Source organism: Amphiprion ocellaris, chromosome 17 (genome assembly GCF_022539595.1).
Source record: "Amphiprion ocellaris isolate individual 3 ecotype Okinawa chromosome 17, ASM2253959v1, whole genome shotgun sequence".
NCBI classification, from domain to species: domain Eukaryota; kingdom Metazoa; phylum Chordata; class Actinopteri; family Pomacentridae; genus Amphiprion; species Amphiprion ocellaris.
The window spans coordinates 22,723,410-22,749,166 of record NC_072782.1 but is presented as its reverse complement, the minus strand read 5'-3'; the positions used below and the strand labels follow the sequence as shown (position 1 = coordinate 22,749,166).

The 25,757-nt window shown below is 37.5% G+C and overlaps 1 protein-coding gene across 1 annotated transcript; it reads left to right on the top strand.

Moving 5' to 3' along the window:
- The first annotated feature begins 863 nt into the window (after positions 1–863).
- pitpnb (phosphatidylinositol transfer protein, beta) lies at positions 864–23,694 on the top strand. The gene is made up of 11 exons (XM_035951244.2): positions 864–938; positions 8,612–8,642; positions 9,171–9,316; positions 11,018–11,109; positions 11,293–11,300; positions 12,352–12,426; positions 12,989–13,072; positions 18,256–18,333; positions 18,429–18,533; positions 19,532–19,654; positions 21,044–23,694. Exons 1-11 carry the CDS (start codon positions 919–921, stop codon positions 21,092–21,094), a joined length of 813 nt encoding a protein of 270 aa, XP_035807137.1. The 5' UTR covers positions 864–918; the 3' UTR covers positions 21,095–23,694.
- The last annotated feature ends 2,063 nt before the right edge of the window (positions 23,695–25,757 follow it).

Here is a 25,757-nt window from a genome sequence, read left to right as displayed (position 1 = left end):
ATTTTTGTCATTTATGTGGTGCCATGGGGACAATTCTTAAGGTGCTGGAACAGAAAAAAAATTACTTTTCAAATTTCAGAAAACTAGAAAAATGGCAAAATTAGCATTTAACTTTAACTATTTAACTAAGTGCAGTTCCTGCAGTTTCTGTAGTGTAACATTTTTGTAGGAAGACTTGATGCCAATAAAAAGTGCTTAACTCAACAAATGGAAAATAAACAATAAGCAATAGAAAGATAACAGTAATAGCAAGCTAATAAGCTAGGTTAATATATATAAATAAGGAGACACATTTGAATAAAAATAAATAAACCAAACTCACTTAAAAGCCAGACTAACAAGATATGGCTTGAGTTTGCTGTTAAAAACATACCATTACTTTCCACTACTGTCAATATCAGTAAATCTGCCATTCATTCTGTTAGAGACTTTGTTAAAATGCATGGTCCATACTCTAAACATATAGCTGATGTGACTATAGTGCATTGTCAATACAGCAAATCTGCTGTTATAATGAGTATCGTACATTAAAGTACAGTAAAGATACTGTTTTATTGAACACATTGAGCACATGTATATGTAGTAAACCTACGCTAAGTGAATACAATAGTGAATATGTTTATCACAATAAATATACTGTTGTGAATATAACACATGGCTAATTCAGTAAACAGACTGATATAGTGAATATACAACATGGATAATACAGTAACCCTACTGTTATAGTGAAAACACAACATTATGAATACAGTAAGCATCCTGTTATGGTGAATTTAGTACACGTTTAATACAGTAAGTGACACTTGAATGGTGTGGATGTTTCAGCCAATCAGAGTTAACCTGGAGGGCGGAACCAACTTGTTGATAATTCTCTCTGGTGTCGACTCCCAGTGCGCAGCCGCAGCCCGGGTGACGAAGATGGTGCTCATCAAGGAATAGTGAGTCTGAAGTGTTTTTAAAAAATGTCTTTTGGCGCATTTACTGGGGAATTTCCATCTGCCCCGGGGTGTGTTAGTGAGGAGTAAACATGTATGTGTCGTTTCTTGCTGTCGTTTGCTGTATTTCCTGACACAGCAGCCGGTAAAAAGGCAGCTTTAAGCGGGGTGGATCAGGACGTGGATAACGGGACGCACCGGTCTTTTTAGGCGTTGCTAGTGCGAGCTAACGTTAGCTTCTGAGTTGTAGCAGCCGATGGGATAATTAGCTTCTTAATGAAAACGAGTTACATAAAAATGCTTCGCTGGTTACACACAACCACGTTCAGTTACTTAGCATGACTTTGGTGGTTGGATATATCGCCAGTTAACCATTGAGCAGAGTGTTATATCTGTAAAGTGCCATAGTGTTAAGCTTTAGTCCCGTGAGTGACAGATTAAGGCTCCCTCTCCGTCGGATTTACCATTAATGCTAGCTGGCTAAGTTAGCCGGCTAGCTGCTAGCATGACAATTCCCTAACAACCGAGTTCATCTGGAAAGCGCACATCTAACCGCTAAGCTATTGCTCATAGTCAAAGCAGACGTAACGTTGACACATATTTCGACAAGATTTAACACATATTATGTAGCAGTTTAGCTTGTGGGGACGTGACTACTTCACTGTTACTTTGTTGGCGCTAGCTATATAGAGTTAGCTCTTTAACTGGGCGGCTAAAACACACATAACAGTAATATGTTGCTTAGTTGACGCAATTAATCATTCGACTGCACAAAAATCTATTTTCTTGGAGCTGTGCAGTGGTAATTGTATCCATTATATTCTTAGTAAAATTAGCTTTGCTGTATGGCCAGCCTGTCTCCGCTACATGTAACGGTACCTGTTGTTAGTGGGTGATAACACAGAATTTAATACTAAGTAATACAAGATCAAGGATTATCAACATCAATACCAGTATCTATATTCGAAAAGCATGTAATGTACTATCCTGGAAGGGAGAGAAACATATTACAATAGCTAAAATGAATCCATTATAAGTAGACTACTTCCAAATATATTGCAATTACTCCCAAACGTGGCTTTTTTTCTTAGTAATTGTAATGAAGTGTTGATAATACAACTGCAAGACTAATCAGTAACTTGATGAGGGCTGGCACTAATGGCTGTTTTTCTATAAATTAATTAAACCCCAATAAAATAGCAAAATAACTGCGTAATTCAAGTGATTTTTTTTATGACTATGTGTCATTGTATAATGCAGCACAATGCAAAATGTAAACAAACATTTATATATACAGTGCAAAATTGTAGAGTCAAACTGGAAACTGCAACAAAAGAAAAAATTAATTGAAAAGAGGGCTTATTATTTAAGTCAATAGGCATGGTCGTGTATTGTACCGTGCTGCACAGTGCAGAAACCACCTTTTTGTTCTTTGGTAATTTGAAGTACTGTCATACTTTGAAAGCTTTGGGTCTTTGGAAACTTTCACACTGCACAGAGTCAGACTCTGCTGCAGCCGCTATTGTCTAAAACTGTAGCACTGACTGCAACTGTCAAGTGACTGGAGCCTAAAAGTGTGTCATGACACAATAATTATGCAGCGATCCTCAAAAAACATTTGTTATAATGAACTGAATTAATATGAAATACAAAAAACATCGATCACTTAAAAATATTGATGCTTATGCATCTTCATTATCAATGTCATTGTTTATTGTGACTAATTGTATGTTGTAGACTTGATTAGCTCTCAGCTATTTAATTATTTGCCAACTGTTAAGATAATCTAATAATCGGTTTGAGTGTTTTTTTTAAATGAAAAGTCACTGATTGCAGCTTCTTAAAATGTCCTCCTCCATAACGATACATTGAATGTCTTTGGGTTGTGGACAAACAAGACATTTGAGAATGTCATCTTAGGCACGGGGAAACAGACATTTTTCATAAATTTTTGACATTTTATACACCAAGAAATAAATCAAGAAAATAATCAACAGATTAATTGACAGTGAAAATTATTGTTAGTCGTAGACCTAGTTTGAACTAAAGAGGCGATCACATCACACATGTACACAACAGCAGCAGAGGTGTAAATGCTGGAGTACCAAAAAGAGAGCATTGGTTGGATCTAGCTAGAGCTGAACCAGATTAAAAAACATTTAATCTCAAAAAAGGCATTAGTTGCAGTCCTAGACTGAAGATGATTTATAAATTTTTGTGGTATTGATTCTTTGACACTCAGAACAGTTTCATATCTGTAGTATTGAAATCTTTATTTCAATTTCAGACATAGCAGGGAAAATCTGCTGAATACTAGAGAACTGTCCAGCAGATGGATGTAGCAGAGTTTTATCTAAGGTATGATTATTTTCACACAAGGGCTGCAGCTAGTTCAACTAATAATTATTTTTACATGTTGATTAATTTTGTTTAATGAAATGAAAAAAATTGTAGATAAATGGAGTACCTAGAGCCATAACTTTGTTCAACCAAATGTACATCATTTGCTGTCACATATGAGAGAAAACAACAGAAAATCATCATGTTGACCAATAGATTTTGGTGTCTTTACTTTAAAGTACAAGTCATTGCAGCTGTAATAAATGTCATTTGTTGTACTTTGTAAGATATACATGCCTGAACAAATTATGTGTCCACTAAAGCTAGCTGTAACAGAGATGTTGTATCTCTAGAGCTGGGCTGTTTATTCTTATCCTTGTAATATTAATAACAATTATAATAAAATTACATTTATTTGAATAACATGTTACAACACAATTACAGCGTGTCAGTGAATTACATGAGAGACAGTTATGAAATGACAGTAAAAAAATGTAAAATATAAACTAAATCATTGTTCAGAAAGTATAAAATCATGCATGCTAGAATGAAAAGATTTGTTTTTGGCGGTGGTGGTGTATAACTTTCTAATCAATATGGAACAAATAATTTGCTGTCTTGCTCACAATACAGTCAATTCGCAAACTGACAGGTCTATCAAATCTAGTCCACGCATGTTCCAGCAAAATACATTGATCTCCAACTATTTTGATGGATGAATTATCTAAATGTCTTATCTCTGTCAAACCTCCATGGTGATGGCTGTGGTTCTGTTGCTAGTAATATCTCAGTAGGATTCTGTTGATTATGTCTACATGCTGTCTCAGTGTCTACATCTTTCCTATCTTTTCCCTACATGAGAGGACTCCATAAAGAGCTGTGGAGTAGTGTGGCGTGTTTTTGTTTACTGCCAGATTAAACTTTGTTGTAATTTTAACGCTGTTTAGTGTGTTTAAGGCAGCGTTTCAGAGGGTAGACATGTGCCACCCATTCAACACAACATGAATGCACTAAAACACAAATTGACCAAGCTAACCAACCTAGCTGACTGACCTGTACTGTAAAATTGACAGCTTGCATAGTAATGTAGAAGAGAGCTGTTATCACTCTTGTGCAATCCAGTTTTGTTCATGATTGACAGAGAAATGCAGTGCCATACATTTAGGTCCATTAGGTCAACAAATAGTGGAATCTTTTTAACTGCATGATCATTCTGCTAGTTTTTTAATAATTTAGAGCTGCAACTGTGGATAATTCTTTTCAATTAATCTGTGAAATACTTTATTCAGTAATTGTTTAGTCTATAATTTGTGACAAAATTGTGAACTTGTTTCCTAGAGCCTTAAATGACTTCTTGTACTTTCTTGTCCATATTCTAACTTCTAATCATCACATTTGGGAAGCTGGAATAAGTGAATGTTTGGCGTTTTTGTGCAAAAATAGATTGAATGTTTAACTCATTAAAATAGTGACTAGGGCTGAAAATTTTAGGGAGAAAGTCTAATTGCAGATATTTTGATTTTAATTTCAATATATATTTTTTTAAAAGTCAAGCTTCATTTCTTTATTGTGTTTGTAATACATTATGTGTAATACACGTGAAGTATTGAAACATAAGATGGCATCAAAAGACTGTCACACAAGGAGAACAACTTAAATTTGTAAAATTACTGCCACAACAGTTTAAATTCTAGGTCACACACTGCATAACATCCTAAATTTCCACCTTTGCTAATTACACTGATTCATTCATTTGTGGAATCTCTCAATTTTTCAGTCCTAATTAATACTACTACTAACTTGTTAAGTGGCTAATCACTGCAGCTATAGATTAGCAAAATGGTGGTTTCGTAAAGTTTTATCAAAGAGAATATAATAAAACTAGTCGTAATTAAGATTTTTCAAAAGGCTGCAGCTCTGTGTGTCAACGCATCATAGTACAGGTGCTGTCGTTGCCTGTGATGTCTGGGAGGACACAGAGGACTTGGACTGGAGCTTACATAACTGCAAGTTACCTGAACTACAGGACAATTTGAACTGTGACTGCTAAATCATTCAAATTGTCAAAGTTTGGCCCTTTTGAATCCAACAAAACGTTTTCCAATGCAGACCTTGTCTCTGCATGTAAACACAGTTTAGATATATGATGCACCTTAGAAGTCGATCAATATTTTATCTTTGCAGGACCAATCCAATTAACAAAAAATGTAGAATAGCAAACCTCCCACACAAGACTTGATTAAAATGCCATTATTTATTTATATTTTATGAGTTTTTAATTAAAAGAGATGTTTTCAATATTTATTCTTCAGTCTTAGTTGGCCAGTACTCATGACATGTAACCAATCAGCTCATCAGCTGTGAGCAGGACATTGTTTGAGATCACATGGTCTCAAACCATCAGCAACCGCTGAAGTTAATTGCAACCTCTGTAATCTGGCCAGTGACAAGTTCCGCATGTCTTCTCTTAAAGAGTTGGTGGTTTAAGGCACATTGCAGTCATTTTCATATTTTAGGTTCAAGTTTGTCTTTGTTGTATTGAAGCAAAACACAAACAGGATTGATTGCATTTCCTTCGCTTTTACATGCTACAGTTCATTTGGGTGTCAGGGTTTTCTCTACATAAAGCAATTTTGTTGCCTAATAATTAGATAGAATTGGGGTTTCAGTTAATTAAGATAATAAACAGCTTTGTCTATAAAAGGATCGAGAACAACACAAAAACTTTGCATCTTTCAAATAAGTTAACACAGAATCTTTACTTTAAGCAAACAGTCATAGTCATTCCCAAAAGGCCTATTCTGAACCAGGAAAACCCTGAATACACAGAAAAAAATATTGATTGTCACAGGAAAACTATAGAAGCTAGTGTATTAATGTTGATTAATTTCTCATCTTATACCGACAACTGCTGTTCAGGGAAATTAAGAGGTGTGCGAAATTGAGTCAAAAGTGAAAGTTCTCACTCTTCATGGCACCAGATTATATCCCTGCTGGTGTAACATGGTTGCTTTGCTTGACTGATCTGCTTCAAAATCTCATGTAGATGCTTTTGTGATTTTTGTCAGGACCACAATGTTGATTTCTCTCCGTTACAAAAGCTGCAGTACATACTAACGTGACCCAAAACCAAGAACACTGCACTCTGCGTTTATGTTTCGAGTTGTCCAATATTTTTCCTGCGGTTACACAATTGTAAAAATCTAGTTGAAAATTGTGTGCATCATGGCAAGTTATGTAGATTTTGTATGGCATCCAGGTTATAGATGTAATATGTTCTCTATTACAGTCTTGTTCTCTTGGCTAAATCCATGTCACATAATAGCTTTAAGTTGTTTAAGTGAATGTTTTGGTTAAGGGACTTTCTGCCCTAAATTGACTGCATATTCTCAGCCTGTGTACCGCCTCCAGCAGTCAGTCAGTGTGTCTTTAGGTTCAGGGTGGGGTGCTGTGTGTGCTAATTTTAATGGAAGGTTGGGATGAATTTGGAGAGGAGGAAGAAGTGCTGCCTGAGAGGACAGGAAACCCCAGGCAAGAAAGTCCCTTTTTACTTGTGTATAGTCAAGCTGTGAATAAAGGAGTCCTGGTTACACTGTCGATCTAGCAATGACATAACTCTATTTTCATTGCATAAATTGGACGTATTTAATAGTATACATGCATATGTAAAAACATTATCATCACATAACTACAGAAACATTAAATACTGAGCATTCTTGAGGACTGTCTGTTGTAAAAGATCGATTATCCTCTGACACTATTGACATAGATAATGCTGTGGAAAGTAATTTCATGTTAGTAATTTTTTGGTCTTGCAAATACAAAGTTACTCTTACTGTCTTACTTTTATAATGCCTCTCAGTTATATCATCAAAATTATCAGGGCTGTCCTTAGCCAGTGAAAGTCTTGGAGAATACCTAACACCTTCAGCTAAATGACTGGCTACAGTGGAGAAAATGTGTACCTTTTCTGTAGATAAACTAAATCGACACTGCAGCTGCAGCAATTGATTGACTGCGTGTCAACTGTTACATTGTCAACTATTCTGAGCATCATTTAAGTGGTTTGATTTTTTTTTTTTTTTTAAGTCAGAATTCTCCTGCTCCAACTTTGTAACTTTAAATATTGTCTAGTATCTTTATTCTTCTATGACAGCAAGATAAATATGTTTTGGTAGTAGACAAAACAAGACGTTTGTCTTCATGGGCTTTAGGAAACACTAATTGACACTGAGTGCACTTTAGCTGCTAGCTTTATTAACCTACATGAATTCTATATCTACATTGAAAGCTAACATTTGCAGCATATTTAATCATTTGAATGTAGTTATTTTAGACTGAAATGATAACAACAGACCAGTGTGCAACTGCCCTTATTCATATGAGTTCTGAAAATAGGACTATATCAACTGGTGGCCCAGCATGAGAACTATTGAGAATAAAACACAGACAAGCTAACAGAGCTATTTTTAGATGATCTGACCTGCCATGTTCATTGTTGAGCTGTGATATACAAATTGCTTTTTGCAAAGTTTACACTCACCTTTGTCCATCAGTTTGAACAAAGGGCAGCCATGTCAGTGACCTCTTTGACACAATGTCAGTTAGTTTGGAGCTGACTCTGAGTAAGTATAAAGGTTAAATAAGTTAGACCTGTACAAACATGGAGTCGCACACATGTTTCTGCACCAGTTGGATGTGCTCTTCCCTCTCCGACACACCTGCCTCATGAAACAGGTCTGCAAAGAGTTCCCTTGAGTTTTAGTAAGTTAGACCTAACAGTTTCCATTAGGTTAAGCCAGGTTAAATTGTGGTAACATGTGGTCACAGGTAGCTTTTTCCTATTGCCACCAAAAATAGTGAATTCATCTTTGAAGGCTGTTGATGTAATGCTTTTCTCCCTATGAAAGTCACACAAAGGATTGTCCAAGCAAAGTGAATTTGGTTGGATAAAAGCATGTCAACCAACCAACTGACCAGTCAACTTGGAAATTACAACCCTAGAATTATTGTTGCTTCATAATGAGTTCAGCTGGGAGACAGATTTTCTTCTTTTAGCACAGAACCAGAGCTTGCACAAGCAAATCTTTATAGTTGATGTTTTTCTGTATTTGTTTTGACACTCCATGCACATTGTGCATTTAAAGACTGTGATGTTTTCAGTGCTCAAGCATTTATAGTAATAATCTGAAACAATTACAATCACAGGAGTATTTAGACTTCTGGCCAGCCTCCAGAATTGTGTGAAACATTTAAATATCTTCAGTCTATTTTTCCTAAACTATTTGTTTCTCTCTCCATTCCCTACCCTACTTCTCCCTTATTTGTCCTCTCAGCCGCGTAGTGTTGCCAGTCTCTGTGGAAGAGGTGAGTACTATTACTTCCATATCCTCTTTATTACATGAGCAACTATTTCAATTCACACAAAACACTCATGTACTCTGTTCAAACTAAGAACTGCTGGTCATAATACCAGCAATCACATTTAGGAATTTTTTTTGCCGTGAAAATGAAATAGGGCTGAAACGATTGCTCAAGTAATTTGGTTACTAAAATTCCTGAGGCAAAATTCTCTGAATCGAGGCTTTGCCACCGCTGCAGGAAAAAAATCCTAGAGAAAACCCTGAATGCATTCGGATATGTTGGATTAAGGGGCAATTAAGTGTGTCTGTCTGTCAGTTTGGTTTTTGCTGTTTTTTGTTAGATTTTAATTCAATCTTAAATTTCTGTGCTGTATCTAATGGCTTTAAGTGGCACTACATCGTTGAAGCACCTGCACAGACTTCAGGGACATGCTTGGCCTTTGCCTTTTCTTGCAATTAATCTGAGGACTTGCCACTGTAGTTAAGTCTGCATATTCACTCTGTCTTCTGTTTCTGCGGCATTTTTTTACAGTATCAAGTCGGGCAGCTGTACTCTGTGGCTGAGGCCAGCAAGAATGAGACAGGAGGAGGAGAAGGCATTGAGGTGCTGAAGAATGAGCCCTATGAGAAGGATGGGGAGAAGGGACAATATACACATAAAATATACCATCTAAAGAGGCAAGTCTGTGAAATGAAGTTGCTTTCTAAAAGGTTCTCTGTAATAGAGAATTTGCATGTCTGTGTGACCTAATTTCTAAGAGTACCTCTACTCTCTGATTGGTGTAAGGAGTGGATGCAATTCAAAACTCTCTGCTGAGGATGGAGAGACTGGTGAACATCTGGAGCTAACTGCACCCACAGGCCTTGCGTGTGGTCTTCCCCTAAGTTGGTCATAACTTTGAATTCCAACCAACTACTGAATTTCACCAGTTGTACCATCTTAGGCTTAAACCACCTTTTTGCTAGGACAGGGAAATGTTACGATACATGTCCAAAGGATATATCCTTTCTGCTTTTCCTGTGCATTGCCCATTTAGGCAGCTGTGCAATGAATTCTGGTAGCAACACCCCAGCATTTAGTGATACATCATGTTTGCTGTTCTTATTTGCATAAATTTGAGGTCTAGGGTACTTTGTAGAAATCAGGGGCATCCAGCCACCACTCACCACCTCTGGAAACTTATGGAAAACTTCTAAGCTAACAGTTGTCTATCAAAATTAAAGACAGATTCCACGATTACACAGCTTTTTTTCTCACGTCAGATGTTTCCAGAAATACCTTTGTGGTATGTGATTTTGTAATTAAAGGAAAAACTTCCAAATGAGCCAGTGCATTAGTTATATCTGGAATCTAGAAGCGGACAGGCCATAAGTGAAGCGTTTGACCAATCAGGTGCAGCCAGTATTTGTTGTAGGTGGGTGTGGCTATATTGGTCTCATATTGAAGAGAACCTGCCAATCATCTATTGTAACACTGCCTGATCTTACGCCCTTCAAGCAAATTGAAAATGGTATAATGGTTTTTTTGTGTCGATACAGTCTGAGTTAACGTTGTGGTTAAAATGTCGGATCCTGCACCACAGTGAAAACGGAAACACTGAATTGTCCAATTGTGGTGTTGTTTGTGTAAACAATCACACCACCTCATGCCTGCCCCGAGTTCCTGCTGTGGAAAACTACCAATTATTTCAGTCCCACATCCCCAAACCTAAGTAGGTAAGGCACTCTTAAATCTGACGGTGCAACCTTTTTGGCAGTCACCTGAAAAGAATTACTAGGTTTAATGACAGCTCTGAATTCTTGGGAAATAGCCTGAATAAGCACCTTGCAGCACTGCCTCATGATGTTATCCATATTTCAAGATCATGTCTCCATGCACACTGCCAAGCACATCAGTCACCAATCACAGGATCTTAAACGTCATCAGGGGAGCAAACTACCTGTTGAACACAGTCGTTCATCTTCATCTCTTCAGCAATTTTAGACCTTTAATCCTAATCAAAAGTCAAACGTGTTTTGCTGCATAAGGACAGAAAATGTGGTGCAACTGAACAAAAGCTTTTCTAAAAACAAGCCCTCATCCTTTCTCTTGTCAGGTGTTTCCTCTTATTTTGTCTACCCCTTCTATATTGTTTTCCTGGTCCTTTGATATTGCAGAAAAAAGGTGTAAGAGTTTGAGCCAGAACTTGCAGCATGCACAACAACACACAACAAAATTCATTGCAATTGGAGTTGTAGAATTGATGAAATATTTAAAATTGTTAACTTCAGGCTCATTTCAGATTTTAAGGACATGCCCTGCTTTAGACTTTGATGTTTGATTTCACTAAAAGACCGGACTGATTGTCTGACTGTTTGTTTGTCTTTTTGGCCTTGCAGTAAAGTCCCGGGATATGTGAAGATGATTGCACCAGAGGGAGCATTAGTTTTTCACGAAAAGGCTTGGAACGCCTACCCATACTGTCGCACCAGTAAGTTCATGCTTAGTGTTCTTTCTTCAGCGAGCTGACATGATTTGATTAACATGAATGATTTCATAGTTACCTACAACCATGTACTTTGATGGCTTTCAGTGATTGATATTTGATACTGATTTTGTCTTTTTCCTTCTCCTTGTCCTCCTGCCTTTTTCCTTTCACCTTCATCCTCTGCAGTTGTGACGGTGAGTTGTTTGTAAACTTTGCCAGTTTTTTTTTCTTTTTTTTTATGCTGTGCCACACCAAATGGTTAATTATACCTGCTTACGCTTGAGGCTTGTGAAGTCTGAAGTCTATCCCAGCTGACACTGTTTTTCAGACAGTCACAGAGCATAATACAGTATATAGAGAATGACTATCACACTTCGATTAATTACTTATTTGTGAGATATTCATTCTTGTTATTATATTTTGTTATTTATTTGAGTGTGTTTTTAATGAAAAAAAATCTAATTTTTTTTACTTTCAGCTTCTTAAATGTGAATATTTCCTGGTTTCTTTTCTCTTCTGTGATGATAAACTGAACATCTGCAGGGTGTGGGAAAAAAATGACATTGTGGGTCTTTAAAGACACCGTTTGATGTATTTCTCACTTTCTCCCATTTCGTAGCTCAAGCAACTAATCAGTCAATCAATCCAGAAAAAAATCAACCTTGAAAAATGATCATTAATTGCACCCCCACACTTGACAGCAGTTTTGTATTTTCATGTGGATGGAGATTTGTTTACAAATATGCATGTTACGGTTCTAGAAAGTTATATTTGATGCAAAAAGCTGTAAATTCCATGAAAACAATCTGGTTGTACCTTGAAAATTATTTTAAATAAATAAATTGTTTCAAATGCTGGTTTGACCAGGCCTTTAGATTTCGTGTTTAACTGCTTTACACTCAGATATTTGATGCCATTGTCTGTCCTTTGATAAGTGTCTTCACAGCCTAGTAGTGCTATGTATCACCTGTAAGCTAACTACTGTTGCTAGGGTTAAAAATAGACAGGAACTGAGCGCTGCAGCATCACTAGTTCAGTCCTAACGTCTGATTGGCTAATTGGATTTAGCAGTAGGGTTTAAGTACATCTCTCACAACCCTCCATTCATGGTGTACAGTTCGTACTGGCTAAGATCAGCTGCACCTGTCAGTTCAACAGTGGTACCGGATTCCTGTGTAACAGCTTGGCGTAGATTGACTTCATTATCCTTCCTAAGACTTCTGTGTTTTCTCTTGTGCTTTTCAGAATGAATACATGAAGGACGACTTTATGATAAAGATTGAGACGTGGCACAAACCTGACATGGGAACAGTAGAAAATGTAAGTGAGTAGAGGACACCAAGTGGAGGCATGCTAGTGTTAAATGATAATACAGAAATTTATTAGATATTTTGCACTCATGTCAAGTCATGGGACAAAAAAAATAATTGCAGAAGTAGAGGTTTCCAGACTGTTGGCTCCTAATAAGAGTCACACCACAAAATGACTAGATCCCATGAGAGAATGTATTATTCAACCCTCAGTGCCTCATAAATACATGCCCACATGTTTCAAACTCAATGTCCCCAGTTTACAAGCCTGGCAGGACTGTCATTTTGTTCATCAGTCCTCTAAACGCCCTCCAAAACTACAAAAGACATAATCCAATTGTTTTCACCAGCTGTACCTTGTGTAAAATCTGTAGAGTGCCCCTTGAAGCAGACACAGCAAACTCCCATTTTCTATATTTGTGCATGTGAGTGAGATGGAATAGAGTGGTTGCCATGACAGTACAGAAAGGTCCTAGTCACAGTGCACCAGTGTGGGTCTGAATTTGAATCTGATTTGATTCACACTCCAAAACCGATTTGAATGAAGCCTGAAGTTTTTCTCCTTGTGCCAGGTCCATGACCTGGATGAGCAGACATGGCCAACTGTGGAGGTGGTGCCCATAGATATTGCGAGCAAAGACGAAGTGGCTTCTGGGGTGAGTTTTTACACTGAGGGTCTTTATTCAACTTTTTTTTTGTCTTGGAAAAGGTTCTTTAAAAATGGAATCTTGTTTTCGGGAGTTAGACAGTTGTGCATTCACAGCTACTTCTCACATGGTCTTCAATAAAGTGTTGAAATGTGCTTTATTGTCCTTAATGCTGCAAGGCTGGAGAGACTTTTAAGTTTAGTTAAAGTGAGTTTTCAGTCAGTCTTCCCTAAAATAGTCGCATTTTGAGGTGTTTTTTCCTCCTTTCACATTTTTCATTATGTGTAGCCTCATTTTTTAGCTCACAGGTTAAGTGTCGGACTACACAGTGCACTATTTCGTCCGACACTTTTGGAAACAGCACAAACATGGCTGGAAGTTGTGAGAAGTAAGAAATGTCCTCTCTGCATTGTGTCACAGTTAAAATATAAATCAGAAAAACAGAAAAAAGAAACCCTAAAGTTTAGTTGTTGTTTTTTTTTTGATTATTTGTTTTACAAAACAAAAAAACTTGAATCAGCAGGTATAGCAGTTCTTCAGGTCTGCAAATCTAGAAAGATATTTCACCGTGCTGAATGTATCTTCCAACAACTTGCAGGCAACTTGCTCCTCTGTATGCTGTTTTTCAGCCATACTGCATTTATTTTATTGATTCGGTATGTTTCATTAAGCCAGGGGGGAAATCTGTGAAACGGCTATGATTACAGCTGAACAGATGGTCAACTCAAAAGATCAATCTGAAATTGTCAGATCCTGAGCTTCAACAGTGATGGGAAAGTGAGAGTCTGTGATTGATAGAAGGCTTCACTGATGAGGACTCTGTTCTTGGATTAGTGAGATGTCAAGGAAACTTTCCCAGCAAACGCTGAAAAAGAAGGTCAGGGCCATCCTATATTTGGGCCTTTACAGTATTAGATAAGTGGATCAGTGTCACCACAACACCCAACCTGATGAGGAGGTATGGCTAACTGACATCACTGATTTAAAGCAGGATGTCTCCACCATGAGGAAGACTATGGTCACACAGGTTCACTGGAAGCCTCAAAGGAGCCCAAATAGCTGTGCAGATACATCCAATTATATAACACCTCACCGAACAGAATGAAATACTTGGACTGCAGTTACAAGCTTGAAATATGTGTGAAGATGCGATGTGGTGGTTGTTTATTGCATAAATATGTAGATAAGGTTACAACATGAAAAGAAAGTAAGGGGATAACTCGGGTCATTACAAAATAAGAGTTTTGCTGGATTTTCTGCTGCTGGAGATTTTACATTAATAACAACCGCAGTGTTTTCTTGTCCTTTCCTCATACTCAGTGACTCTCATGAAAGCCTGTTAGCTGAACTGTCAACTATGTTTCAATAGTACCTTGGTGGGCAAAGGGCAGGGTCTGTGGTTTATCTCACAGTGATTGATAATAAGAACCAATACACAGGAGCCTTTTATTCACTTATTATTCGCTTATTGAATTGAACACTTTTAAATCAAGAATTAATTCTGAATAGACATCAGTAATTGGAATAAAATCAAATAATGAGACTTCAGGATTTTTTTAAACAGTTCAAAAATTTCTTTTTTTATTTTTCGTCTTTTTTTGTTTTTTTTTTTGCTCTTCTGTACAGATGAAAGTTGGACAGTTTGTTAATAATTTTTCTTCCAGGCAAATTGTAAACTTTTTTTGAACTGATTGTCAACAGTTTTATTATTTAATAGTCAACTAACCAATAACATAATATAAGGATGGTGGACTTCACTGCATGTCCTGTTGAGTCCACTTTGACCGTGATCGTATGACTTTACTCACTCAGATGTTATATGTCATCTTATACAGGCTGATTGACACTGATAATCAGTGATCTGCTCCAAGTAATATTGTCTTAGCACACTCTCATTTTTCCTCCACATGAGCACTCTGGCTGGTAACCATTAAGAGGCACAGGAAGGTTTCAGATAGCTGTACTTTATGGGCTAAACTCCCACATATATTTTTAATTAGCCAAGTTATTAACAGCAATTAATTGATTAACAAGTAATTATTGACATCGATAATTCCTCCTCCAACTTTGAAATGAGGCGTGGGTCAAACCCGGTGCCCCCAGATTGTTACTGATCAAGGATACCGATTACCAATATTTGGAACAGATATATTTTTGCAATACAAATGGAAATTGTTGAGAAATTGTCCAAATTTCGAATAGCACAAACTCTACATTGTTAATTTATGTTTTACATGTTTGATTGAAAGATGACTTTTCAATATTCTCTGTTGATTGGCTTTTTGATTGTGACATTAACCTGTCGGAGTGTGCTGTGGGTGGGACATAGCTCAAGACCACTGAGTGGTGACTACAGATAGAGGGAGGCAGCTGCACCAGAGCCGCAGTAATGATTTTTTATGTTGGTTTGTTTATCAGGAAGTAAGTTTAAAAAAAATACTGATAGTTGGAAAAATGCGCTCACACTCACAAATAAAAGGATAATCTGTTAACCCCTGTTAGTTTCTAATGAGATTGTAGATATTTGGTTTTGGCCTAAAATACATATATACACACACTTTCTTAAAACTGTTAGGGCAGCATAGGGTGATTATATACATTTAAAATAATTGTTGATCATTGCATTCTTACAGGATTGACTGCAGTTGTTAATTACCATCAGTTGGCTGCTAATATCATATAGTAACAACATCCCTGTAAAAGTCTACACACCATCCCGCTTGATCTGTCCCCAAATTTGCTGCCTGTCTTCAGCATTTGTTGTTGATGGAAATAAAACATATTTATTGCACTTGTGATTCAGAAAATTGTCTTCCTCAGATGGAAATTACACCATTAAGGCTTGAATGAGTGATGCTGCTCAGCAAATTAAGACACTAAAATTGGGCTGTGGAATAAGACCACTTTATTGTAAGCTGAAAATGAAAAGCACCATTATGGATTATCAGTACTTTGTCAGGATGTGCTCTGTGAAATAACATGAGAACACATAAATCAAAGTCACAGCTGTCTTTTAAAACATCTTCTTAGTCTGCTGGGGTTAGCCAGTAATACCTAAACCCTCATGTTAACCATGGTTTAAAATCTAAAAGGAGGCATTAAGCCTTTTTCATCCAGGTGGGTCACAGTTGTCGCAGTGTTTCTTACACTACCTCCTTTACAGTAATGACTTAAGTGGATCAGCGTCGAGGTCGAGGCTTAATCTGAATGTCCATCTGCCCCAGGTATTCACCACGCTTCCCCTGCACAGCTGATGGATTAAAACAGCACATTGAGTCTTGAGGTTGGGGGTTGGGATTTGGGGGCGTGTAGTAAAAATACAATTTGCTCTTGATGATAGTTCAGTGTTCAAGGGTCTTCAGTGTGACTGACTGGTGCAAAGTTGTTCTCTTTAGGAGACACACAGGGAGAGTGTTTTCATGAACAAATTCGGTGATTGTTTGGCATTTATGCATAAGCCACATTTCCCCAAAAATGTTTTGTTAATCTAGTTTTAGTTAAACAAATTTTTTTTTTTTCAGCTATTACAATGACTTATTTGCTTATTTAGCTTAAGAATTAGAAGGAATTTCTCAAATCTTAACTGGACTAATTTGGACTACTAACAACTCATATTACCTTCAGATCAGCTTTGGGATGACTGTGGATTAGGGATTGACCGATATGGGTTTTCCAGGGCCAATAAGAATGTTGATTATTGCTAATCAAGAAAGGCCAATATTTGGACCCGATATACATTGCATGTAATGTTTTGACCACATGTGATAATAGAGAACCTGTCATTCATAACTAGGTTTCTTCATTAATAAGGACGACTATAAATGATTATGTGAAATAGAAACAGGAGTGATTAAATTAGGACGCGCTCCTCTGTTTATGTTGGATCAATTGAGATTGATCAAATTGTGTCCTGCAGTTACATCTGCTGTTCTTTTCTGTTTTCTTAATCTTTCACTGTTTTGTCATTTTTATTATCCACTAAGGTCCGTATCTTAAAGCATTATTAATTATTGTTTTTTTTTCCTCATTCGGATTCAGGGGAAATTTTAATTTGTGGCTACCTTCTAACTTAGCTGCTAGCTTTTAGCCTAACCTTAGCCACTGTCAGAGTAGCAAGATTCATGTTTTGTGACAGCAATTTGTGTTTCTTGTTCAGTTTTTGCCGTCTCTGCTTGAGAGACATTTCTGAGACCACAAAGTGACGACAGACAGAGAGAGGTGGTTACATCACAACGGAAGTAATGCATTTAATTTATTGATAATTGACCAATAAAAACAATTATACTGATAATCAGAAAAATGCCAAATATCGGCCACAATAATCAGTGAGGCTGATGATTGATCTATCCCTACTGTAGCTTTTCTGGCTATTCTGACTTTCAAACCTCTGTACAGTTTAATTAGACATGTCACAGAAATGACGACTTATTTCACACTGTGACAGTCAGAGTTTAAGACACATTGTTATGATGAAGTAATAGGTGTCAAATGTATGCATGCTGCATGAAACAATGTGGCAGCTATGCAAACACACTATGCACCACTGTAAGCAGTTTGCAAAAGTTACCAGCAACAAAAGAATTCAGAATTTAAAAGAAAATAAAAAATTTGACCAGTTTTGTTTATTCAGGTTGATTTTCCTCCAGTCTTTTTGTTGATCAAATTGTCAGAAATAATTCATAGATTTCTGTCCAAGAGTCTAACACAAACTTTTTGCTGTCGTGTCAATTCTGCGCCAGGAAAAATTCTGAACATGCCTGCCAAGGTGATGAAGAAAAATACTGCAAACAACCCTAAGTGTAAATCATTTTACAGTACTAGTCAAAAGTTTGGACACACCTTCCCATTTAGTGGTATTTATCTATTTTAATTATTTTCTGCATTGTAGCTTAATGCTGAAGACATCAGAACTATGAGAGAACACATGGAATTATGTTGTAAATGAAAAAGTGCTAAAAAAAAAAAAAAAACAGAACATGTTTCATATTTTAAATTCTTCAAAGTAGCCCCCTTTTGCTTTGATGACAGCTTTAGACACTCTTGGCATTCTCTGGCAAAAACAAAACGGAACAATATTAATTGGAAAAATGCCAGAAACCGATCAGGCCGATAATCGGTCTATCCCGAGTAGACAGCTCCGTTTTTTTTTTTTTTAGCATTTTAATATTTTGTTTCTTTTTGTTCTTTTTCAGGACTACAAGCCAGAGGAAGATCCTGCTCTTTTCCACTCTGCCAAGACGGGCAGAGGACCTCTAGGCCCTGAATGGAAGGTGCCTGACATGGACACAGAACTTCAATATGTTCATATTATATTCTTGTACATCTGTAATTAGATATCACTGATTTCCTTTTACTTCCTTCGCAGAATGAGCTGAAGACAGATTGTCCCTACATGTGCGCATACAAACTGGTCACTGTCAAGTTCAGATGGTGGGGTCTGCAGACCAAAGTGGAAAACTTCATTCACAGGGTAATAAATACTGTCCTCTCATATCAAAAATATTTGTGCTTAATATTACACTTAAACCCTTTTTCGTTATATTTATCTAACATTTACTTTTGGCGTGTTCAGATTGATCTGCACAGTCTAGGTCACATAGTCATGATTATCAATTCCAGTGATGGGTGTTGTTTCTACCTTGCCCAGCAGGGGGCGCATAGCTTTGAAAAGCTTTTTTTTTTTTTTTTTAAATCTCTGCTCATGTTGGAAATTTAAAAAAAAAAAACAAAAAAAAAACCAGGAAACTGAGAAAAGGTCAGGGAAGAGATGAGAGGGAAAGGATTACCAAGTGTAATTATTTAATTGGAAAAGCAGGCATGTGCTTGTGTCTTGAATTTTTTGCTGCTACTCTTCTGTAATATTAACCCTCTGAATCCCAAGCAGTTTCTGAGTGTTTTTATTGCTTCTACAACATTCATCCTCACCATGGGCTCATTTTCCCCTGCAATAAAAAAGTCATGCACTTCTGTAGGAACAGCACAGCTACCTGAACTTATTAATGTCTTCTGTGCAGTACAGGATACTGGAAATGATGGGGGCTCCACATGCATAGTGTATTCAAGTATTTACATTTTTATAGCCTCTATAAATTAAGAATTTCCCCCCAGTACATTAAGTCTAGAAAGATATTTCTCCATGCTCAATGCGTCATCCCGCCACCTTTCTGACAGTTCACTCCTCTGTTATTGATCTAGTATATTTTATTTTTCTGTCAGTCTGTCTTGTTGCAGTTTAGCTGAAAACTCTGATTTTTTTATTTTTTTTTGTATTTTCTGGCTCTGATAAATTGTGTGTGTGTGTATATGTATATATGTGTGTGTGTGTGTGTGTGTGTGTGTGTGTGTGTATATATATATGTGTGTGTGTATATATATGTATATGTATATGTGTGTGTGTGTGTTTTTTTTTTTTTTAAAAACAGTGTGCCTTTCAAAAATCTGTTTTGTTTCCTGTTCTTCTTTCCACAGCAAGAAAAGCGTATTTTCACCAACTTCCACCGCCAGCTGTTCTGCTGGATTGACAAATGGGTGGGTTTGACCATGGAGGACATCAGGAGGATGGAAGAGGAAACTCAGAAAGAGCTGGAAGAGGTAATTAATTTGGCAGCTATCTTCTTCGACCTTCAGTGGAATATACTGCCCTCCTCTTGGTGTGATTATTAAGGCTTAAATCACATAGTTGCTTTTTTGGCAATGTTTGAAATGATAATGTTTGGTCAGACTGCTGGAGAGACTACAAATCACACTTAACATACTTGATTTAACCCTTTACTCCTGAATTTCACATCAGATGCGTCAGAAAGGAGATGTGCGAGGCACCTCTGCAACAGACGAGTAGAAGCTCGTCGCTGTAGGTCAGACACTAGAGGCAGGCTGAGTAAGTTTCAACACAGGAGAGGTGGTGGCGCCGCTGCATGGATCATTCTCCACTCTTTCATACTGCTGTTTGCCTGCTGTTGAACTTTTCCATCACTTTTTGGGACAGTCATCTTTGTTTTCAGATCTTTTTGATGTTCTTTCCATTCTGACCTTTCTGTTTTCATCTTGTGCACCCTTTTCTTCAACTGTGGATCAGATAAACCAGTCAATTCAACTAATCTGAGAAATAATTGTTTTAGTAATATTTTTAAGGCAAAAATACAAAAAAATGAGGATTTGATCCTATTTTTGATAGTCTCAGTATTTTGAGTTGCAAATGTAAACAAAATATTGTGCTTTTTTTTCTCTGAGAAAAGAGCTGATGAGAGTATCATTAAAATACAGGATAAGCAGTATCAGTAAAATTTTAACAATGCCCATTCCTAGTTATTTGTGAAACCAACTTTATTGATCCATGCATGAAGAATAGGATCAGATTCTGTTGTAATTGTTTTTCCTGCCTGGTGTTCATCAACTCACGTTTGTAAATTTCATTAAGTTTTTAACATTTTCTTGCAGCTCTTTTGTCCTGCACGCTTCTCTTTGCTCTGTTCGTTTTCCTCCTCATGTTTTGTGATTGTGGGAATCAAATTAACCTTACTGAAATGTTTTCTCTTTAAGTTTATTGGACTTTAACTGCATGCACATTGCTTTAAACAGATTGGACAGGGCATCTGCTAGTCTCAAAGTCTTTCAAAACACTGAATTCAATATATTTACAAAGAGTTCAGAAAGTTTTAAAAAGTTGTATTGATCTGTTTTCTGCCCCTTATCTGGGTCCAGGTCGTGTTAATTGAGCAAAAAAACAATCAAAAATAAGATGTAAATGTCAATACATTTCTGTATTTAATAGATGTCCGTTACCTCATTGTGCCTTTCAAGTTTCCATCACTCTTTGATTGCTACAGCTGTTAAAATGTTATCAAGCTACATTTTATGTGGTTTTAGAAAGGTCTTCAGAGGTCATTTAAATTTGGGAAACCCACAGAAACCCGGTTTAAATATCTTTATCACCAACTTGAACACAGAACCTGACTGCTCTCTGTTCTCTCTGCCCCTCAGCTGCGTAAAACAGGTCCGATTCGAGGCACCAGTGCTGCTCATGAGCAATGAGGCAAATCAACCAAACCCTGTCATGATGATGTCATCGGAGACACGCCCACCACGCTGAGGAAGTGGCCCCCGACGTCGCCTCTTCTGTCTCTTCTGTCTCACGTGATTCATTGGGGGGTTTGACACGATTGGTTAACAGTACTGTACAGATCCTCCCCCAATCACACACCTCCTGTTCACTCAGAAAACAACAAAAAAAAAATTCAACAATTTTGCATACATATAAAAAGAAAAAAAAATTCTTTGCACAGAACGTAAATTGCCTGATATGTAATTGTTAGTTGATCATTACAATGGGCTTTGTTTTTATTCAGGTGTGTAAACCGTGACTCAAACAGTCAAGCCTTTTAAATTCATTAGAATGTTGTTTTTAGCTCCGATAACAATTAGTACGACTTCAGCCGGTATTGGACCATTTATCCCTCCCCTCCCTTGTATTATAACTGTTTGTCTCTACTTTAGTCCTTGTCTCTCCTTTCAGTATTGTCTGTACTCTTGTCCTGGGAAAAGTTTGTCTCAAATCCTTCCCCCTTTGTCTCGCTGTCCCTCTGTCTGGCAGTTGGTTGGGAATATTTCTGTTATGATTTCGAGGCAGATCCAAGCAGATATAATGCTCATGCATGATAGATAATTCTTTGCTATTGTTTTCCCCACACATGCACACCGACCCTCCTTCTCCTCATCTTCCTCCTCCTCCGTCACAAGTGCATGTGGACAACAGCGACTCCTCACTTAAACTGTCATTGCATGGTCGCTGCAATGCAGCTTCGCTCAAGTGGACTGTATGTGTTGACCAGAGAGCGGGTTAGCGCCCTCTAGGAGAGTCTGTACAATACACTCGTGTGCATATGTGTGCTTGTTTGTGTTTTCAACTGCCTTCACTCTCAAAGGACTGTCACTCTTGGGACTGAGATGGATAACGTTCAGCTTAAAATCGAGGCTTGTAAACTTGGCCTCCTGAACTTTGCCTCATGCTGTTGCTGCATGGCCTTCCTCCTTGGCTAGGGCTTTAACTGGAGATCTCCCATAGCCTCCACGGAAGCTTTTTTCTTTTCTTTTTCCTTTTTAAAAAAAAAAAAAAAAAAGACACAAATAAGGATGAGAGTGTGCGTTGCTGCGTGCATGAATCCAGGTAGTTTTTTTTATATCTTTCTCAAACTACTGTTTCCTCTCTCAACTGACAGAACAAATGGGTCCAGGCAGATCTGCCAGGTTTGTTGCATTCTGGGTGTTTAGTTTTTTTTTTTTATTTTCACCATGTATAGTGATTTTTTTTTTTTTTTTTTTTTTTTTTTTTTTTTTTTTAAAAGCTTTTCATCCACAAGAAAATATGAGATCAGTCTGGACTTTTGTGGACTGTTTCTAGTTAAGGATGAAATTGCTTCGGTTAAATAAACTGCAGTTCAGATCGGTGTTGGGTGATCTAGTTTGAGCGTCTTTATCCAGCTCACTACTTTTTGTTTTGAATTTTTCCATTTAGGGTTTTTTTTTTTTTTTTTTTTGTGGCTGCATTGACGAGGTTTTATCACAGCAGAAGCTCTTTGTCTTGAGCTTAGCGCAGATCCTGTCGAATTCTAGGAAAAAAGATATTTAGTGATGTTTTATATGATCATGACGTAGCTTTGTTAAGACTTTGGATCAGGTGCGTGTCTCCAAAATTCTTAGGTTTGTGTTATAACCTATATGTCTTGAAAAGAGAATTATAAGTGTACTTTATGATAGGCCCATTATAGAAGTGGACAAACTGTACATACACACACTGACTTGAATGGGATATTCACAGGTTTGTCATTCAATACTGTACTGCTAATTCTAGGGAGGTTATACTGTTGTGAAAGCAGGTAACGGACGGCGTGCTGTGTTGGTTTAACTGTACCTCATCCATGCTTATGAATGTACAGCTGCATAGATGAGCTGATAGATGTTGCAGGATGTGTCACACCTGTACAAGCATGACATGGACCCATTTTATCACCAGTACATGAGGACAAATGGATTTACTAAAACACTAGATTTGCATGCTCAGCATTTTCTTTAACTCTTTACATTTTCTTCTCTGATCATGTTTGAGCTGAGCTTTAGAGCAGCTCTCAGACAAGAAGGGAAATGTCCTTTACGTGGTCGGCTTCTCCTCAACATCAAACTGGACTAAGCTCGACCTCAGATTCACAGACGAGGAGTGAAAAGCCGGAGTGAGTTTGATGCTGATGGAGAGTCGCTCTGCAGGCTGTGTAATGTACAGATTTGTAGCATTACCAGTGATGCCAGCCAGACTGTGAGGGGAGGGATAGAAGCTTAGGGAACAGATGGAGTCCAAAATACTGTTTTCTTTATGTAATCCTGAATAAGCACTTGCAAAATCTACTGTTGTTTTTCTTTTGTTTTCTCTTTTTTTGTTTGTTTTTGAAAGACAAAGATTTACAGTGTATTCAATTTTCTCTTTTCTGATAAGGCAACATTCAGGGGAATTAGTAGTGAATGTAATACAATTAGTTCCTTTTTTCTTTTTCACAGCTTTCCAGCTGTGACAGAAGGTCTAGACAATGGAACATAACAGAATATCTAATAAATTTGAACAAATAAGAGAATCGGCTCACTGATGTCTGACTATAATGACTATTTTGTGTGTTGGCTGTCACGATGAGTATCATTTTTCTGTGCGTTTTTAACCTTTTCAATGTACTCTCAGCAAATGTTGGATTTCAGGGGTAAGTGAACTACATTCAGACATACCTAGGATAATTAAATGTGACACATCACAGTGCATTTTGACACAAAAGGTCTGAATATTTGTATAAGTCAGAAATTATAACTTGCAAAAAGTTGTCATGGGATATTTAGTGTAGACTGACTTTCAAAAAAGACAATTTCATTGGTTTTAAAATAAAGTGTGAAAGGGTGCAAAAGTGAAGGGATTTAAATACCTTCTGAATCCACTCGTGCATACGAATACCTTTAGTTTTTGGAGATATGAAACTATTTCTGATAAGGGATTAGGAATTTAGGTCTAAGATATCACTTAGTTCTTTAAAAACACATAAACCATGGTATGAAACTGCAGACTTATAGTATTTACCTTTTTTTTTTTTTTTTTTACCACAGTGAACTTCATATCAGATGGTAACATTAAAGTGTCACAGCAGTTTATAAATCCACCCCTTAGATATACAGTAGATGTGCATGCATATTCTTCTTAAACCATGTTGACTTTCTCTTATTTTAAACTACCTCTTGAGTGTTTGTGGGTCCTACCTGGGTCCTGGCACATCCCACAGATGTTGATTTGTATCTGGGGAGTGTTGAACCTGGGTCAACACCTTAGTTCTGTCATGTTCCCTGAGCCACTCCTGAGCAGTTTTTGCAGCGTTGGGGTGCATTGTCCTGCTGAGAGTGGCAACTGGCATCCAGGACTGCTGTTGCTATGGGGGTTTAGGAGGTTGCTTGACCTGCAATGTTTAGATGGGTGGTACATGTCAAACATCCCCAACATTCCCAGCAGAACGTTGTATTGTAAGATGGATCTTACAATGCAACGTATCTCACAAAAGTAAGTACACCACTCACATTTCTGCAAATATTTAATTACAGTCATGGAAAAAATTATTAGACCACTCTTGTTTTCTTCAATTTCTTGATCATTTTTATGCCTGTTACCACTAAAGGTATATGACCTGAAGAATACAATGAACATGACAAAAAATGCAGCTGATTACATAATACTTTGTCCTATTTGCCATGCTTAAGCTTAACCATATTCTCAGGGTATGTAAGAGGCCATTTCATGTCATAAGCAGCACTGCACCTGCAAAGGCCTAGAGTGATTTCCTGCTTACATTCAAGCCACAGCACAACTCATCTGTCAGCTTTCACATAGTGCCTAAAACAAAACAATTATGTGAAGAAACAAAGACAGCCTTTTTGGCACTGCTGGAAATTGGCATGAGTGAGAGACAGATAGCTAAAAAACTGAAGATCTCCAAGACAGCTGTTCATTACACCAAGAAAAAACAAGTCCAACATGGTACGACCAAATTGCTAGTTGGTCGCGGCAGGAAACATCTTTCTACCCTATGAGATGACCGTCACTCATTCGTTCCTGTGTCAGGAATCATCGCCAGACCTCCAGGGACCTTAAAAGGAGTGGGCACTGATGAGAAATGTGACTTGTTTGGCAAGGACAGTTGGAAACCGACTTCTTGAAGCTGGTCTGAAGTCACACAGGGCACAGAAGAGGGCCTTCATTAATGAAAGGCAGAGGAAAGCCCAGTTACTCTTTGCTGGGGATCACAAGGATTGAACTGTTGATTATTGGGCTAAGGTTCTCTTCAGTGATGAACCCAATTTTCAGTTGATGCCCATTCCAGCCAACTTACTGGTTAGGAGGAAGCCTGGAGAAGCCTACAAACCACACTTCTGTCTTGTCCCTATAGTAAAACATGGTGGATCTATGACGATCTGGGGTTGTTTCAGTATGGGTGGAATAGGACAAATGCAGTTGTGTGAAAGGCGAATGAACCAGGTTTTTTTTTTTTTTTTTTTTTGAATGAACCAGGTTTTGTATAGGACTACTCTTGAAAACAGTCTACTTCCATCAGCTGGAAAACTCTTTCCTGCCTGCAATGACTGGATTTTCCAACAAGACAATGCCCCTTGCCTTACAACA

Excerpts from the sequence above, each read along its gene's own strand:
- pitpnb (XM_035951244.2), top strand. The coding sequence starts at position 919 with ATGGTGCTCATCAAGGAATA. Across the intron at positions 13,073-18,255 it reads AAGACGAAGTGGCTTCTGGG|GACTACAAGCCAGAGGAAGA; the intron begins GTGAGTTTTTAC and ends GTTCTTTTTCAG. Across the intron at positions 18,534-19,531 it reads TGGAAAACTTCATTCACAGG|CAAGAAAAGCGTATTTTCAC; the intron begins GTAATAAATACT and ends TTCTTTCCACAG.